The 17,308-nt window shown below is 37.5% G+C and overlaps 1 protein-coding gene across 1 annotated transcript in view; it reads left to right on the top strand.

Annotated features, from left to right (window-relative positions):
* The window catches only part of ZNF385D (zinc finger protein 385D), a 168,800-nt gene that overhangs the window by 67,649 nt on the left and 83,843 nt on the right, over positions 1-17,308 (top strand). The window contains exon 3 of the mRNA XM_009888952.1: positions 443-553. Coding sequence (XP_009887254.1) covers positions 443-553 — 111 coding nt within the window. The remainder of the gene's footprint in view (positions 1-442; positions 554-17,308) is intronic.

Genomic DNA, 17,308 nt, shown 5'->3' with positions numbered 1-17,308 from the left:
TGTTTCATTCAGTGCGCTAGCTTTTCCAAGATATAAAAAGCCATAAATTGGTGTTTTCATAGATAAACTTTTTCAGCATTTACAGCTTTTAGCTTTCTTCAGCAAGGGGAGATTGGTGCACATAGAATGGAACTAAGGATGTATTTCAGGTATCTAATGACACTTTTCTTTGTTCCTTTCTGTATTACCTCTTTGTAAAACTTACTGAAGAAGAAATCACAGAATCACAGAATGGTCAGGGTTGGAAGGGACCTCTGGAGACCATCTAGTCCAATCCCCAATATTCATTTTTGAAATATTCATTTTTGAAGAAAAATAATAGTTTTTTTGTAGTGTGGGGTATGGTATGGCATGATGCAGAATCTGTTTTGAGATTATAGATAACATAGCATACAGTGGAACAGCAAAAGCTTTTATTTTTCTTTTTGTTCTCTCTTTACAGATGGACCCAATTCAAAAAGCTGTAATAAATCATACATTTGGGGTTCCTCTTCCTCATCGAAGAAAGCAAATCATATCATGCAACATTTGCCAGCTGAGATTTAATTCTGATGTAAGTCGATCATTTTGTATCAGATTGGAAATATGTACTTATCTTCTAGGATGTGCCATAATTTGCATAAATTGAACCTAAATGAAACGTCATGATTTCAGTTTGTGGCTCAGCAGATGAAAAGGCTGTAGGATGCTTCAAATAAACACAATTATTTGGTAGTGTTTATACACCCGGCCAGATTTTTCCTGCGGATATATTCCTGCAAGCTCATCAACTTCAGTTGTGCTGCACAGTGTAAATAGGAAAATGGATTGATCCGTTACTGCTAATAAGGCTAAAATATTTGCTGGGTCCTGATTCTTCTGCCAGTCCTGGTTATGTTTGCCTCCCTTTTCAGTCTGTAAATGTTAGAAGTTATTCAGATATACTTAGAGTCCTTGTGGATCCGCCTTCCTTTTTCTACCTTTTCAACAAGATCTCTGTCCTTCCAGTACAAGTGATAAAAAAAAAAAAAAATGCAGGTGATTTTTTTGTCAATTGGTTCCTACCTTATGTCCTCTCACTTCTCCAGCAAGCTGAACTGGAGACGGTCTCTAACATACAGAGGAAACCCTTCTCCAGGATCATTGTGTGTGCGGACAAAACCTGACATAGTACAATATATTGTATTCTGCTTTTCTAGTCTCTCCAGGAAGCTTCTTGACATGGTCATGACTGTTGGAAACTTATCTTCCCCTACCAAGTGTCTTTCATTTACTATCTGTTTTACTAATTTAAATACGGAAGTTACATCTGACAGAATAAAAATGTTTGAAGTTAGAGTGAGGTCTAACCCAAAATTGTCCATGAGGTTCCTTCCTCATCCTAGTCATATGAAGAAATAGAATAATTCTTTGCGCTTGCTGCTTCTTTGTAGGCAGCTATTTATGTACAGTTTGTGCCTATTTTTATTTATCAATGCTTTATCAAAGCCACGAACTTGTCAAAGATTTAAATTGAACCTTGAAACCTTCTTTTAAGGATCAGCCACCTAGGGATGAAAACAATGCAGGTCTCTTCATTCCCCTCAGCTTTTTATTCCTTAGAAATAATTTTAACAAGATCTTAGTCACAATTTCCAGACCAGTCAGCACCATGTACTTACTATCACTGATGACTCCAGGTTTTCTAGTTCATGGACTGAATGGACACCTTCCTCTTATAACATTGATGTCATTCTCAAACAGTGGTGCGAGGAAGGGTTATAGAATCTCTGGAGCTGTCATGTCCCTCACAGATAAAAATATAAGAGTCAAGTTAGGCTCCTCCATTTAGAAGCTAGATGCTGGAATTAGGACTGTGGACACTGAGCCGTTCATGGGCCATGGGATGATGGAGACTTCTGGGCCACTGACTGAGCAACCCAGCTCATCACTCATAATTTTCAGCTTTGTCTTAGGAAAAAGCATGTCACGCTGAATCTTACAGTGTATAGCTGCAAGAGGCATCAAACATTTTCATGTTACATACCAAAGTGTCCTTTCACAGAGGCTATACCGTTTGTTAGTCTGCAAAAAGATCCAGACAAAAGAGAGGATGAACACATTGTTAAAATGACTTAGTCATTAGCAGATACGCAACTCGGATTGGTACATGGGGTGGAAATTTTTCCAGCTGACAGGAGCTAGGCTTTTTGCCGAATAAAATGTTTGAAATACAAAATCTTCTACACAGAAGCAAACAAGCTATCAGTGGACACTAATACTTCTTACTCAGAGGTCTTTTGTGCTCCCATACTGTTACTTTTCTGCTGCTTTTAGAAAGGATTCCAAAGAAGAGAGGGGGAAGAAGCAGTGGCCATTTTCAGTCATCTACAGAGTCCAAAAAGCTGGTTTCAGAAGAAATCTATTAATTTAGAATGTTCACAGCAAACTGTTGGAAGAAAAGCTTTTAAGCAGATATTTAGTTGTCCTTTCACACCTTCAGGTGATAGAGGCTTGAACTCCAATTTGCCAACACCTTCAGTAGAAGGTTGTTCTAATGTTCCCCTCTCTCAAAGCAGATCAATATCATTAACTTTATGAAATGGGGAGACCTTCTTGCTGAGTATCTTTCACTTTCCACTTGTAATATTCACCTAATTTTGTGAATATCCCAAATTCTCCACCTAATTGATAGAGAGATTACAGTCCAAAAGCTGCCCATTGATAACCTGGGATGATAGCTCTCCCCCTTTTCCCTACCACACAGAATTGTGGATATCTTTATGATGGTCTCCTCTCTTTCCAGTGCATATATTTATTACTGCTAAAAATCAGATAGTGCTCTGCTTTTCAAGAAACAGTAAACAGTCAGAGTTCCACTGCAGTTTAGAAATGCTTTTCCACAATGTGAGGGGAATAGGCAGAGCTAAGTTCCAGTTTTTGAAGCAAAAATGTACTAAACTAAAGATTTCATGTTGAGACTTAAAGGGAAGATTGTTTTGAAGAAAAAGAGCTATTAGCTATCATTTTTTGATAACTCTACTATATGAATGGCAAGCACACACATTGTAATTTTTTCTTTTATTATTATGAAAAAGTTTTCATTTACTGAATATTCCTACCTTGCATTTTCATAATATTTTGTTGAACATGATTTAAAACAACAATAAATAGCTTTTCTGTTCAGAAACCTAGGGCTTTGTGGCTGTTCTACAAATATGTCTTTATTTTTAGATGCTGGAGATAGGATTTATCAGAGAGTAATGAATAGAAATTCCATTTACCTACTGCATGACAGCATTATGAAAATGTTTACAATAAAACCAGTCTGTGAGATTTTCCATTTTTGCAGAGAATACGGAATTTTTTTCCCCTTTGATACGGATTTCTTTCAGAGCAGAGGAGCTTTTTTTTTCTGGTTACATGGTATCAAAATTACATTTCAAAGAAAAATGAGAAAAGGCAGTACAATAGTCTAAAATCGTTTAGCTTCTTTCTAAAGGAGTTATCTATAAATCTTCATGACAGCTGTGTTCAGTATTTCTTTTTAAAATAAATCTTCTCATACAAGGGAAGGGAGGAATGGGCGAGTAACCAAAGCCTCTCCATGCTGAGAAAAAACATTAGAACAGCAGAGGTAGGTTCTGTGGAGTCTGTTTCAAACAGTGATTTATTTATTTTTTTTTTTCGTTGAAAGAGATCTATATATAACATTTACATTCACATTGTACATCCAATACAAGGCAAAACATTTAAGTATGTGCTTAGCTGCAAGTATGTGAGTTGACATTTAGATTTTGGCAGCTGCTGAGAGCTGTTGTACCAGTTGAGAAGAAGTGTTAAATGCATGCTTTGTAGTAAACATTAAACATCTGCTAAAAGCACGCTGTAAAATGAAGTCCAGCTCACTTCAGTAGGACAACTCGTGTACATACAGGTAGTTGGAGTAAATTCTCTGCTAAGATGTGAGATCACTGAAAAAAAAAACCAAAAAACAAACCCAAACAAAAAAACCAAACGACCCCATGGTTTGGAAAAAAGAGCTTACTAAATTTTCCTCATTTTTTTGATCACCTCTCTTGACTATTTGATCTTCTTTTGCCCACATTTCTGATTTCATCAACTGATCAAGGTAGTGACAGTGTCTCTTAACAAGGTCAATTCTTGCAAAGGGATTCTCTCTTTCTCTTCTCTCATTTAATGCAGATGGCTGAGTGATAATCCAGCTTGCCTTTAGAGAAAGGTTGGGCAACGTTTTTATGTACTCACAGGACTTGAATTCCATTATGATACATTATAAAAAGATTTCCAAATATGTTAGCCAGAAATTATTGTTTGACTTAAATAGCAACAGTAGTAATATTCTTCTGAAAATCATGAGCTCAGTGCTCATCGTGGAGTCTTTATTTGTTGTTTTTTTACCTTGGTTTTCTCCATCTTTATAAAGCAAAAGTACAGCTGTATCAATAGATAGGTCAACTGTATGAGGTTGTCAGGATTCAAAAAGTGCTGTTCCAGTAAAAGAATAGTGAAGAATTTTTTTGAGGATAGGGATGCAATATAGCTCCACAGGATTTTACTATGGTTCTAACTTTCATGGGGAAAGAAGCAGGAGCAGAGGATGTATATCCTATTTAGGTTATGCTCCGTATCTAGAACAAATGATTAAAGTATCAATTTGTAAGCACCTAGGGGATAATAAGGTGATAAGAAACAGGCACCATGAATTTGTCAAGAACAAATCATGTCAAACTAATCTAATTTTCTCCTTTGACAGGGTAATTGGTCTAACGGATAATAGGGAATAAATAGATGTGATGTATTTTGGCTTTAATAAGGGTTGATACAGTCCTGTGTGACAGTCTGGTTAAAGAAGTAGGGGAATGTAGTCCAGGTGAAATTGTTAAAAGTTGGTTGCACGACAGATTGAAAAACTGTACTGAGAGTAGTTGCTGGTGGTTTCCTGTCAAAACAAAAGATCGCTACAAGTCAGGATCTGCAGGAGTCTGTTCTGTGCTTGCTGCTACTCTAAATTTTCATTAGCAATGTGCCTGACAGAATAGAGTACATATACCAGGTTTGTGGATGACACCTAGATGGAGGGTGGCAGGCACTTGATGGAAAGTGGTAAGTTCAGGATTGCAGTCCAAAATTATCTTCACCAGCTGCAGAAAATAGTCTGGAATTCCCACAAATGCAGTAAATAAAAGCACAAACTATTGTGCTTAGACTGGAAAAATTAAATGCACAAGTAGTAAAATGAGAAATGTCTGGCTTAATGGGCAAAAAGAAATTATAGTGTATCACAATCCAAATATACATTAACAATTGCTAATGAGGAAAAAGAAAAATAAAAACACCCAACTAATCCTATGATATTTTCCCCCCCCAAGATTGTTATATTTATCAATAGACAGGTAAGTATTCCACAGTATTTGAAACTGGCAATGCCTCAGGTGAAGAATTGTTTACAGCAGCAGTTATCACACTTTAACAAAAGCATAATTAGTTACAGAATTTAGAAGACATCCACTAGTATGACAAAGTGTGAAAAAACTTTACTAGGTTAGGGAAAGTAGAAAGAACTGGATAGATGTACAGTGGAAAAGACAAGGAAAATATAGTAGGTTTTCAGTATATGAAAGGGGGTTAATAAGAGAACAGTGACCGATTAATCTTTGCATTCCTTGGTTTTGATAGAAGAATAAATTTGATTATTTCTTCACCTTAATTTGATTCAAGAAATTTTTTTTGTTGGACTCTTTGGTGAAACAATTCTAGTTATAATGGTAGTGAAGTTCTGGAAGGAAACACATAGGGACAGTTGTGGGCTCCCTGTCGGCAGAGGGTCTTAACAAATTAGACACCTGTTTCTGAGGATGGACAGGAAAAGCTGAGTGTAGTTTCAGAGCTGAGAGAGAGATTATATGACCTTCTGCTCAACTAACTTATGAACCTGTTTCTGTGGTTTGGAATAGGTAATAAAGATTTCATTTCTTCTCCATGCCAAGTGATGGTCACAGCTGGCCTGCAGCCTCTGTGTGCAGAGATAGAGGAACTTTCAAAAGTTGGTCCATTTGGAAGCAGGAAAAGCAGATGCAGCTAACTGCTTGAAGTTATTTAGCATTTAACCCTTCTGATTTCAAATCTGTTATATTTCAACTTTCAGGTATATGCTTAAATGGTATTTGAAGCCAGGTGTACTATTTGCCTCAATCACTGTTCTGTGTGAGGCTGCAACCACATTTTCTTATTTGCATTTTTTGTCATGCCTCCAATTACAGGTTAGATTAAGATTTAGATTTCCAATTAACCTTTAGATTTAGAACTCGGCTTTGGTATAAAACCAACAATTTCTGCTTGAGTTGTAATGTACAGCTTTCTTAATGAAAGTCACTTGTTGCAGGTTGCCAGCCATCAAGAACATTTATTATCTCAGGGCAATTTTATATCTGGTCTTTCCAAATCAATGCATCTGTGTTCTGTGAAGTCATCAGCCTGATTCTTTAAGGATATTCTCTTGTGCAAACTTTTACAGATGCTCAGCATCCCCTTAAAGTCAGTGTTACTCTATAAAGGTATAGCATTAATTGCAGCACTTGTACCTCACCAAGAATAAAACTTCATCCGGAATTAACTTATTCATATATATATAAAATTATTTGTTTATGTATAATTTATATAGGTATATAACTCCATATATATATGCTACTTCTTTCTAATAATGCACTGTCTTTCCTGTACTATGGAGTTCAGTGTAAGGAGAAACAAATGCTGATTTCAGTTGTGGAATTGCACATGCCATTCATTTGAGATCAGAATGTGAGTCAGAATGGAAATACACTCATAGGTCGACACTTTTCCAGAGATACTGGTTTATAATATTCACTGGAAAAAGTAGCAAGTGATCACAAAAAGTGATTAGTGCAGAGATTTCCATGGGATACCTGGCATTTGTATCAACACTTTATGGAAACCCTAAAAAATTGCTAAAAAAATAATTGAAGAGATGTGATTTTTTGGCATTCCAAAAGTCTAACCAAATAGCAAGCAATATTTTGCACTTACATTGCATACATGACAGATTTGAAAACAACCTAGCATTTTTTTTCCCAGTTGGAAATTCAGTGGAGTCTGTTTTTATAGGCTTAGCCTGCACTTTTTAGAAACATTACCTTCTCTTTCCTAGACCACAGTTTTAAAGGCTGCAATATGAATTGCAGTCAGGTCCTGTGCAGGTCTGGTCTTCCCCATACTGGAGAATTCAAACTTTTCTTTTTTGACTGGTTGTTGTATTTTGAAAGAAAACAATCTGATTTTTTTTTTGTATCAATCTTGTCTTCTGTTAGATGTTGTTTCATTCTGAGATGGTTGTGAATAACTTTTTCAGGTAGGAAATAAGTAACTTAATCTATAAATTGCAAAATCCAGAATACCCTATTGAACAATAGTCATGAGTTTTCACATAACGTGTAGTTTCTTAAAGCATTTCTGAAATGCTTAATATAAAGTATAAATAATCTCCTTTTGTTGTATAAAGTATGTTTTCCATAATTTTCACCTTCTATACAGTACTTTTGTGCACCTATACAACCTAGAAGCAGAAATTATTCATATCTGACACAGCACCTTGTTGTTTAGCTTCTGAGTACTTTTGGACTGTGTCGAACAGAGTCTCCTGACTGATAGCCTAAGGACGTGGGTATTTCCTTGCCTCATAAGCATTGCCTACAAACCAAACATTTTGGGTGATTCTCAGTAACTTCTGCAAGTGGTCTCTCAGTCATTCACAAGCTATGGAGCTCTCTACACAAACTCTTCGCTAGTCCTTGTACCTCTAGCCCTCTTATAGTGAAAATAATCTGTTCTGTCTAGAAAAATCTGTACTGTTGCAGACCATGGACCAGCGCAGAGGTATCGGGCTCATAGAGGCATTGCCTGAAGACAAGAAGTCAGTAGGAAAGAAGGAAAGTTTTAGGTTATCATTCTTTAAGAGAGCATGCTCTTAATGTCAGCTGGTTACTCAGTCTGTTGCTGGTGGGGAGAGTTTGAGTGCCTTGGTGTTGTATTCACACTTTCCTCTCAAAATTCAGTCTCCAGCCACATTCAGCAGTGGTAGTTGAAGAGAGATTGTCTAAAACAAGCATTGGAACAGGCTGCCCAGGGAAGTGGTCGAGTCACTATCACTGGAGGTATTTAAAAGATGTGTAGACATGGCACTTAGGGACATGGTTTAGTGGTGGACTCGGCAGAGTTAGGTTAACAGTTAGACTCAATGATCTTTAGAGTCTTTTCCCTTGGTCTCTGCACAAGTAGAGGTTATGGAGAAATGTCCAACGTTTACATCAAATGAACATCACAGTCAGTATAGGAAGATGATCCTGAAGAGATTAAAACATTCAGCTTAGCAGCAGCTGTTGCTCCATTAGGACTTCGGGATTATGTAAAACTTAGACTTTTTAAATTCACCTTTGTCAACTCTTGCTTCCTACCTTTGCTCATCTTATGAGGTTATTTCATTTTCAAAGCACTCACTTTTTTTGATAAAACAAGTCAGTTGTGCAGGAGGTTTGACATCTCTTGAAAATTACTTGAGTTTGCTAGAAATGGTCTGTGAATAGGCAATGGCTCTCTGTGATAGTCCCATTTATAATTTGCAGAAGATTAATGACCAGTATTCTGACTGTGGAATATGGAGACAAATTGGTTTAAAAGGTTTCTGCTTCTGGCACCGAAGTGAATGGTTGCAGTATTTGTCCTTTTGGGCCCAACTTTTAACTTCTTCCGGGGCGTAGATGATTTCAGAAGTGCAAAGAGCAGAAGAAGGAGGAGAGAAAGGCAGATGTGAGAGTAGTTAATAAGAGGGGAAGTCTGAAATAAAAGCAACCTCCCTGCTGTGTTTGAACACATCCATGCTCGTTATTGTCAGAATTTTTCCTTCTCATAGAAATTATTAAATTAGAATATAGGAATGCATCAGAAAACATGATATTGGGGGGCTGGAAGCAGACCTAAATGGTCTCATAGGCCCTACATTTTCCTAAATCTGCTTTCAGTGTCAGGAGAGTGCTTAATGTGGATTATCCGTCACTCACTAGGATAACTTCCAGCAAATTACATATGTATTTCCAGTGGTTTTAATGAATTAGGTCCTGTAGCTACATTCTTTGGGTTATAAAAGTGTCAGAAAGATTTTGTTCCTTGTAGAGGGTGGGGGAACATGAGAACAAAGTTCAAATGCCAAAGTTGGGCAAGTAGTGGCTAATTGGAGTTTCTTTGAAGTCTGTGGCTGAAATTGTGGGAATGAAGGCAACGCTTAGTATTTTTGAACTATACATTGAAAAATACCATTTTATATACAAGGGAATTGGTAAGACAGGGAAAAATATAGACAGTATAAAAGGGGGGAAAAAGAATTCTCTCTTCCAATTATCTCATGTTCCGTTCGTGGAAAAGACTGCCCATTTCAACTGAAAGGAGAGAAACCTCTGCTTTATCACTCCCTGCCATACACTTATTTGTATTTGAGGCATTTTTTTCCTGTCAGCTTCCTCAGTCAATGTGGGAAGTAAATCAGTCAACTCTAATAAACAACTGAAATTTATGAACAACTGTGATGGGGACTCTTTACAGAAACCACTTTCCATAAGCGAGTCATCACCTAAAAGGAAAGATAAATTGTTATCTCCTTGCTGTCCAATCTTCATCTAGCTTTCTTTGGCCTGTGGTAACTTCTTCCTTATAGATTGATGTAAAAAATAAAAATTTATACAGTAGAGAATCTAAGATTCTGTATTATTAATAATAGGTGCAGCTCAAAAATTTCACTATAAAAATGGCAAAATATTGTCTGCTTTCAGTCACCAATCAGTGACTCCTTCTGGCTCACTTTCTTAGGCACTGATAAGGACATAAAGAAGGACTGGGAGAAGAGAAACAGGCAGGGCTATATGTCAAAGTCCCGTCCACAGAAAGAGCAGATAGTGAAGAAAATGTGCAGTTTTGGCTGATGTAGAAAGATCTCCATCAAAATGATTTAAATGATGTAAACTGTATTTTTTCTCAAAAACAAATCCTAATTTCTTCAAAAATGCATTAAAAGTAAAGTTGCTCTTTTACTTGGCTTTGATTGATTATACTCAGTTCCAACAGCCATAAAATCTTTTCAAATAATCTTACAGTAACTCTGGACACTTTTTTTTTCTCTCTCTCTTTATGGTCAGTAAAATTGCACTCCCTGGGGTACCTTTGATATATTCTTCTTCAATGAATCTGTGCAGCCACCTCTTGTAGAAAATGTAATATCTCCTTTTGTGAGAATTACTATAAAACATAACTACCCCTGATGTAAACAAATTCCACTTCAGAACCTTCGGGCCTGACTTTTTCAGCTCCTTGGTTCTTTTATCGCTCCTCACCTGTCTTTTACAGTCTCTGGAGATATTGCTATTCTGTGTAGTTACTCACATCACAGCTAACAGCTGGGAGTCTGATCCTCTGAAGGAGTGGAAGTGCAACCCAATATCTGCTTTTAAAAGCTTTATATTGGAATAAAAAAGCACATATTTGAACTGTACCATTGAGGGTGTATTGCCCCTGTTCACATGCATTTTTTCTTAATCTCAATTGGAAATGAAGTTTTTAAAGGTTTAAAATGGCCAAAGGGGACTGACTTCTTTTCAGGAAAGAATCCAATATGGCACTTACACCTGACTCTCCCCCGTGGCCTTTAAAAGCGTGATTATGAATTCAAAACATGTATTCAAACTGAGGCAATGCTCTGCTGGTAGACCATACAGGTACTTTCATATATATAATTGTTTGATGACTTGATCTCAAACTGCGATTTTAAAAATAGAAGGGTTTATTCTGTTTGGGGTTTATATAGGTCTCATTGTGTCGTGGTGGAATAACTGTAGATACAAATGCATAGTAAGTGTACTGAATTCATTTATGTTAGCTCTTTTTGGATGGGCATAAATGTTTCTTTTTATTCTTTAGAAAGGATATTTTAGAAGGTAGTCTCTGAACAGGTTTTATCCTTTCCTCAGCATAGCCTATTTTCTCTGCATCAGTGGACTTGTCATGATAATCAACTTTTTTGTCCCAACCGTCAATCACTCCTGATTACAGCTGGGGAGAAGTTCTGTTCTGTTGATCAGCCCATCAGTGCACATAATGTTACACCTGGAGACAAGTGAAAATCATCCCTCGATGGGAGAATCACTTGCCTTCAAGCCTTTTGTCTGAAGTATTTTAATTTTCATTTAGAGTCTCGTTGCAATTGTCAGTGCTTGCTTTGATTTTCTTATTTCTTTGACAAAAATAAGTTCAGTTCATCTTTTCCTACATGATTAGAAGAAGAATGCCCTTCTATTTCAAATAACATCCTATGTTGTAACTTTTTCACTTCATTGTACAAATATTGCAATAATTATCAGTATATAAATTAAAAATGAAATGGTTATGTTGTACTTCACTAGGAGGAACTTAGTATATGCTAGAATTTTTGCAGAAGCTATTTTGTTGGCTTTTAATCAGATAATTGGCTAGGGTAGCATTTATCTTTAGCGTTCAATTTATATAAAATGGCTGTGTAAAAAACATCATAGCAATAAAATCATAAAAAATTAAAGGCATCTTTCCTTTCTTTAAAGGAAATATGGCTTATAATGTTATCGTTACTGCATAACACACTTCTGAAAATAGGGACATTTTATGTATCTAAAGCCAAGCATTTTTCCTTCCTTGTAATAAAGGTGTTTTTCAGTTGTCACAAGAATGATTAAACTTCATCTTAAGTAAATACTTTATATTTTGCTAATAACTTAAATATGACTTTTAGTTAGCTATCAGAATAACCAGATGTAGTTTAATGGTACCGTTCTTTTTCCTCCCACAGTCACTTTTTTATATTAGGTGTCTTTCATATTATCATTGTCACAAGTTTATCCTTTCACAATATCAAAAAACCACAACATGTAAGAAGACTCTAAACCTGATACTTCAAGGGCTACAGGATGAAGTGTAAATGAAGAAGAAAGCAGAATGTGAGACCATGGGGTAATATAGATTTGATTAGCGATCATGTTTTTACATAAAACGTTTAATTAGCAGTAGCTTATTTTCGTATTCCAACTGGCCATTTTCAGGACAGTGATATATTGCTTTTTTGCAGTGAGCCATGCCACCAAATGGAAGGTGTTATGTTTTCATTAGACGCAGACACTTCAGCGTTATTATCTCTCACCTCAATCTACACAGCAATACAAAACATGTCCAAATATCATAATTTAATAGGCCAATGATATATACAGTAATTTAAAAACTATAGGATATTTACTGAGATGTTTTGTTTTGTTTCTTCTTAAATTGATGATAAAAGTGCTAAATTGCAAATCAAATAATCACTCAGACAGACTCACTCCTTATGTTCTGTCTGCTTGAGTACTTTGTTTGCCAAATACAGAATTTCATTACTTGTATAGAAGTTGTTCTTCCAAAGTGACAACCTGTTTATTTTTATGGTTTAGTAATTAATGTGAGTATATTGCCTATTTTTTATTTTACTAGGTACACCAATCTGCATTACCTTTCCAAAGACTCTCATCATTTATTATTGTAATGAAATAACAGAAAATTTTCTTTTGTTATTGAATACAGATATTTGATGGTTCTTCACTGATACAATTCTAGTCAAATAGCCTGCCACAAGGTATCTGTCATTGCTTGTCAATTTATTCTCTAACATAGAATCATAGAATCATAGAATGGCTAGAGTTGGAAGGGACCTTGAAGATCATCGAATTCCAACCCCCTGCCATGGGCAGGGACACCTCCCACTAGACCAGGTTTCCCAAGGCCACATCCAGCCTGGTCTTAAACACCCCCAGGGATGGGGCCTCAACAACCTCTCTGGGCAACCTGTTCCAGTGCCTTACCACCCTCAAAGTGAAAAAACGTCTTCCTAATGTTTAATCTAAACCTGCCCTCTTCCAGTTTAAAGCCATTCCCCCTCATCCTATCACTACATGCCCTAGTAAAAAATCCTTCCCCAGCTCTCCTGTAGGCCCCCTTTAGGTACTGGAAGGCCGCAATAAGATCTCCCCAGAGCCTTCTCTTCTCCAGGCTGAACAGCCCCAGCTCTCTCAGCCTCTCCTCATAGGAGAGGTGCTCCAGCCCTCGGATCATCCTCATGGCTCTCCTTTGGACACGCTCCAGCAGGTCCATGTCCTTCTTATGTTGCAGAATCCAGAGCTGGATGCAGTACTTCAGGTGGGGTCTCACAAGAGTGGAGTAGAGGGGCAGAATCACCTCCCTTGACCTGCTGGCCACACTTCTGATGCAGCCCAGGACACAGTTGGCCTTCTGGGCTGTGACTGCCCATCGCTGGCTCATGTTGAGCTTCTGGTCAATCAGCACACCCAGGTGCTTCTCCTCAGGGCTTCTTTCCAGCCATTCCCCGCCGAGCCTGTGTTTGTGCTTGGGATTGCCCCAACCCAGATGTAGGACCTTGCACTTGGCCTTGTTGAACTTCATGAGGTTTGCTTGGGCTCACCTCTCCAGCCTGTCCAGGTCCCTCTGGATGGCATCCCTCCCCTCCAGTGTGTCTACCTAGCTAAACAGCTTGGTAGCATGATTTTCATACCAGAATCTTCAGTAGTGATAAACAGTTGTGATAAAGTCAATTTCTAAAGTAAGCACATTCTGAGAAGCAGCAATAAGTTACAATGTCTGAAGATGTCAGAAAACGTGGAGTATATGGAAATAATTAACACCTTGGACACTGGAGCAATTAAGATTTTTACCACATTTAACAGTATTCTATATAATTCCCAATGGCTAAGAATTTTTTTTCAAAAATTATTTTACATCACTAATTTGTATCTCATTAGTGTCTGAAAAAAACTTCCTTCACAGAAGAGCTAAGAAAATGTATATCCTGTAGTTACAGGGTGGAAGAATTTTTAATAAAACGCACTAAAAATGGTTCAGCACCATTTTGTCTATTTTTCTGGAGTCTGAGACCCATGTCTTAATTGCTGATATCTGCCTTACTAGCAAGGCAAGGCAACCGGGCATGACATGCAGATAAACCCTGCAATCTTTGTAGGCTTCTTCGCTTTTCCTGTGCTCAATTAGTGCTGTTGTAGGTGGTGCTGCCACCAAAAGAACTGGCAAGAAGTAAGGACAGAACAGATGTTCAGGAGAAGAAAGGAGCATATGCAGTGACATTCAGCAGCAGGGATCACAAGGAGTGAGGACTGCAGTGGGGAAAAAAGGGTTCTGGTACAGACTCTTGGCTAAAATAGATTGGGTTGTATTAATGGTCACCGCTTAGTCATTTCTGTCTTGTAGGCATGATTGCATGTGCCCAGGCAGGGATTCAGCAGTTAAGACATGTTTCAACCCAAGGCAGAAGTTCTGTCATCCTTCCAAGAAGGATCTAATTTTTTATTACGTATGTTTTGCACTAATGGAAGGAATTGCAAAGGAAGAGGAATTCCTATGGAGTGGAAGATGTGCATTTCACACTTGAAAGAAATTTGATACAATATTGTCTAGGCTAATACGATGAGAAAGATGATTTCTTGGACTCAGATCATGAGAGAAAAGCAATGCAGAGTTTTCACTGGTGTGTGTGACTATGTCTGCTGTGTAGAGGTGGAAAAGAAGTATAGTTTCTGGTGGTGGGAAGCTGAATTTTTTGTGAATTTTACAGGTGCTGCACAGCCTTTGAATTGCCAGCACTGGCAGCCTAATAATCAAAAGCAAAATTCCGTGTTGAAAAGGATCTTGCCTAAACTGTGAAAGCAAGTTCTGAATTGGTTTATTCTCTCTCCAAGTCCCATAGAAAATGAGTGAAATTAATCAAGGGCAAATCAATCTTCTGAAAAAGGTTAGCACTAAGAAAAAGCAGGCGCTTGCTCTGATGACTCTTATTAACTGATTTTTCTATCACTTGTAACCATTTTGAGGATGAATTTTCAGTTGCAGCTGTGATGACTGTTTAGTTGCAGACATCAGTCCATGCTACTTCAGCCAGAACCAAAGGCAAGGTCTCAAGAGAAAATGGGCTCAGCATTTTTGTCATGTTTCTTGCTGAGTGTACATTAATTTAGATAAACAGCCATTAATCATAAGATACACTGGAAATAATTTCTCAGGAAACATGTTATTGGGATGGTCTGAATTATTCTGCAATAATGACCTTAAAAATAGTAGAGGTACCATTTAATCAGTAGTTTACTTAGAACCTGGAGAATACTATGGTTTATTTATACAAGGAGCCTACAGCTAAATATCTGTGCAGTATACTGTGCTTTACAGATGTGTCAGATGAGATCTGTTCTCTAGAGAGACTATTTTCTAATAAATCAGAAATGAAACTAGAATATAAGGTGGGGAGAGCAGCGGGGATTGGCAAATGAATTAATGGAAAAATGCTTTCTGAAATCCATTTTTAAGTTTTCTTGAACGAGAGAGGGTTTGACAACCAGTAGACATATGATTCAGCTTATTAGATAACACGTTAGAAGAGTTGAAGTCAAGCCTGTAAAAAATGTCTGAGGGTGAATAAAAATAAATTTATTTTCAGAATTTGTAGTTTATGGAATAAATGGTTGGAGTAGGTGTGTTGTTCTAAGGCATGCGAGAGCGAGAAAGGGCTATGTAAGAGAAGAGAGAAATAAACAATATTGAACAGCAGCTGTGATGATGCAGAGTAGAAGATCAATATGTGGAAAGAAAGGAGACTGAGTCTGTCATAATTCATGATTAACATTTGGGAAACAGTGACAGAAAAGAGGTGATTTGAGAAATGGAAAAATTCAGGTGGCAGAGTAAACACTAGGTGAAAAATTAGAGCCATCCACAAGCTATTCATGCAGAATGATGATAAAGATATTGGTTGAAAGCAAAGGAGAAGTCATCCCAAAGGGGGTGTGTCGAAGTTCAGAGAGTAGCAAGGCTTGCAGACAGAATCCTGAAATACATTAGTCTGGCCAGTGCAAGTCTTGTTTTTCAGCTGGGAGGAGGTTTGTCATCCAGACATTCTCCAGCTGGGGTTGCTTAGGATTCAGATCTTCTCTAAAGTTATCCTTAATGAATTTTTTTTCCCCCTCGCTACTTAAGCCTACATAAAAGTTAAGATGGCTGAAGGCTATCAATTATCTCTTTTCTGGTATTTGCATTAAGGAGTAATGACAGAAGCACTTCCAGAATAGTTTAAATCTGGTTTTGTAAAATTAACAGACATTACATCTTATCTCTCTCAGAAAATCTACTTTTATCCAAAAGATGCTGATTTCCATATTCCCTGAATGGGAAAATGAAGGCCAAAAATATTTATCTACTTTTCTTTTCGATATGCTTCCCTCCTACCCCATCAATATCCTCATGAAATCAGCTTGGTGAGTTATTATGGCTGCTCATGACATGAAACAGGTGACAGAGTCGTAAGAGAGTGATTCACAGTGAAGAGGTATAGCCACTTACAGTACTTAGACTATGAATTTTAATTCAAGTCTTGAAATTGTTTGTTGTTGCAGTCACAAGAATCTATGTGTTTTACAGGCATGTCTTCTTTTTTCTATAGAAAGAGGTCCCACCAATACTAAATATGCATTTTTAACTGAGCAGTTGTTTTCATAACAAGCTTGTGGGTTTGAACTGTAGCTAAGAAGGCAAAATTTGGTCGGTTGGGTGCTAACAGAGGCTCCTCACATTTCAGCATGCTGTTTATAGAAACATGAATTGCATTTAGGACAAGGCAGGGGCCTTTCGTATTTCGCTGCAAACTGTTCTGGTGTGTGCAAAGGTGCATTTTCAAACTGACAAGTGATGGGATGGCCCTTGAGGCCCTTTGGCTGGGGAGAAACGTAATTCTCATAATTCTCTTCTATCAGCACCATGAAAGATAAATCAACAGGATGATGATCTTGTCATTAACATCACCTCTCGAGTAATTTTCTGAAATTCTTGTGCTGTAAAAAAACACGTATCAAATAACCACTTGTTAAAGCTGCCAATTTTGTGTGATAAGGTCATCCTTAATTTCTGTTCGTTTAATGAACAGTAGTGGACTCCACCTCCTTTTAGAGATGTGACTGGTTTAAATGGGGAGAAGGAGAGAGGACTTTACAGCCACGTGGAGCAAAGATTCACGTAGACAATAAATTCTCTTGCTGGCTCCTGTGGTAATAAGCTGTGCAGTCAAAAGGCCGCAAGGGTCTATGATGTGGGCTGTCTGATCAGGTAAAGAAGGCAGGGCCTCTCTCCTATAAAACATCAGTGGGTTTTAGACCTGTATCCCTGAACCTGCAGAAGTCATAGACTTCTATTTGACTGG

This window comes from Charadrius vociferus, unplaced genomic scaffold (genome assembly GCF_000708025.1).
Source record: "Charadrius vociferus isolate BGI_N301 unplaced genomic scaffold, ASM70802v2 scaffold217, whole genome shotgun sequence".
Lineage (NCBI taxonomy): Eukaryota > Metazoa > Chordata > Aves > Charadriiformes > Charadriidae > Charadrius > Charadrius vociferus.
The sequence above is the reverse complement of the archived record's forward strand: the minus strand, read 5'-3'. Positions and strand labels throughout refer to the sequence as shown.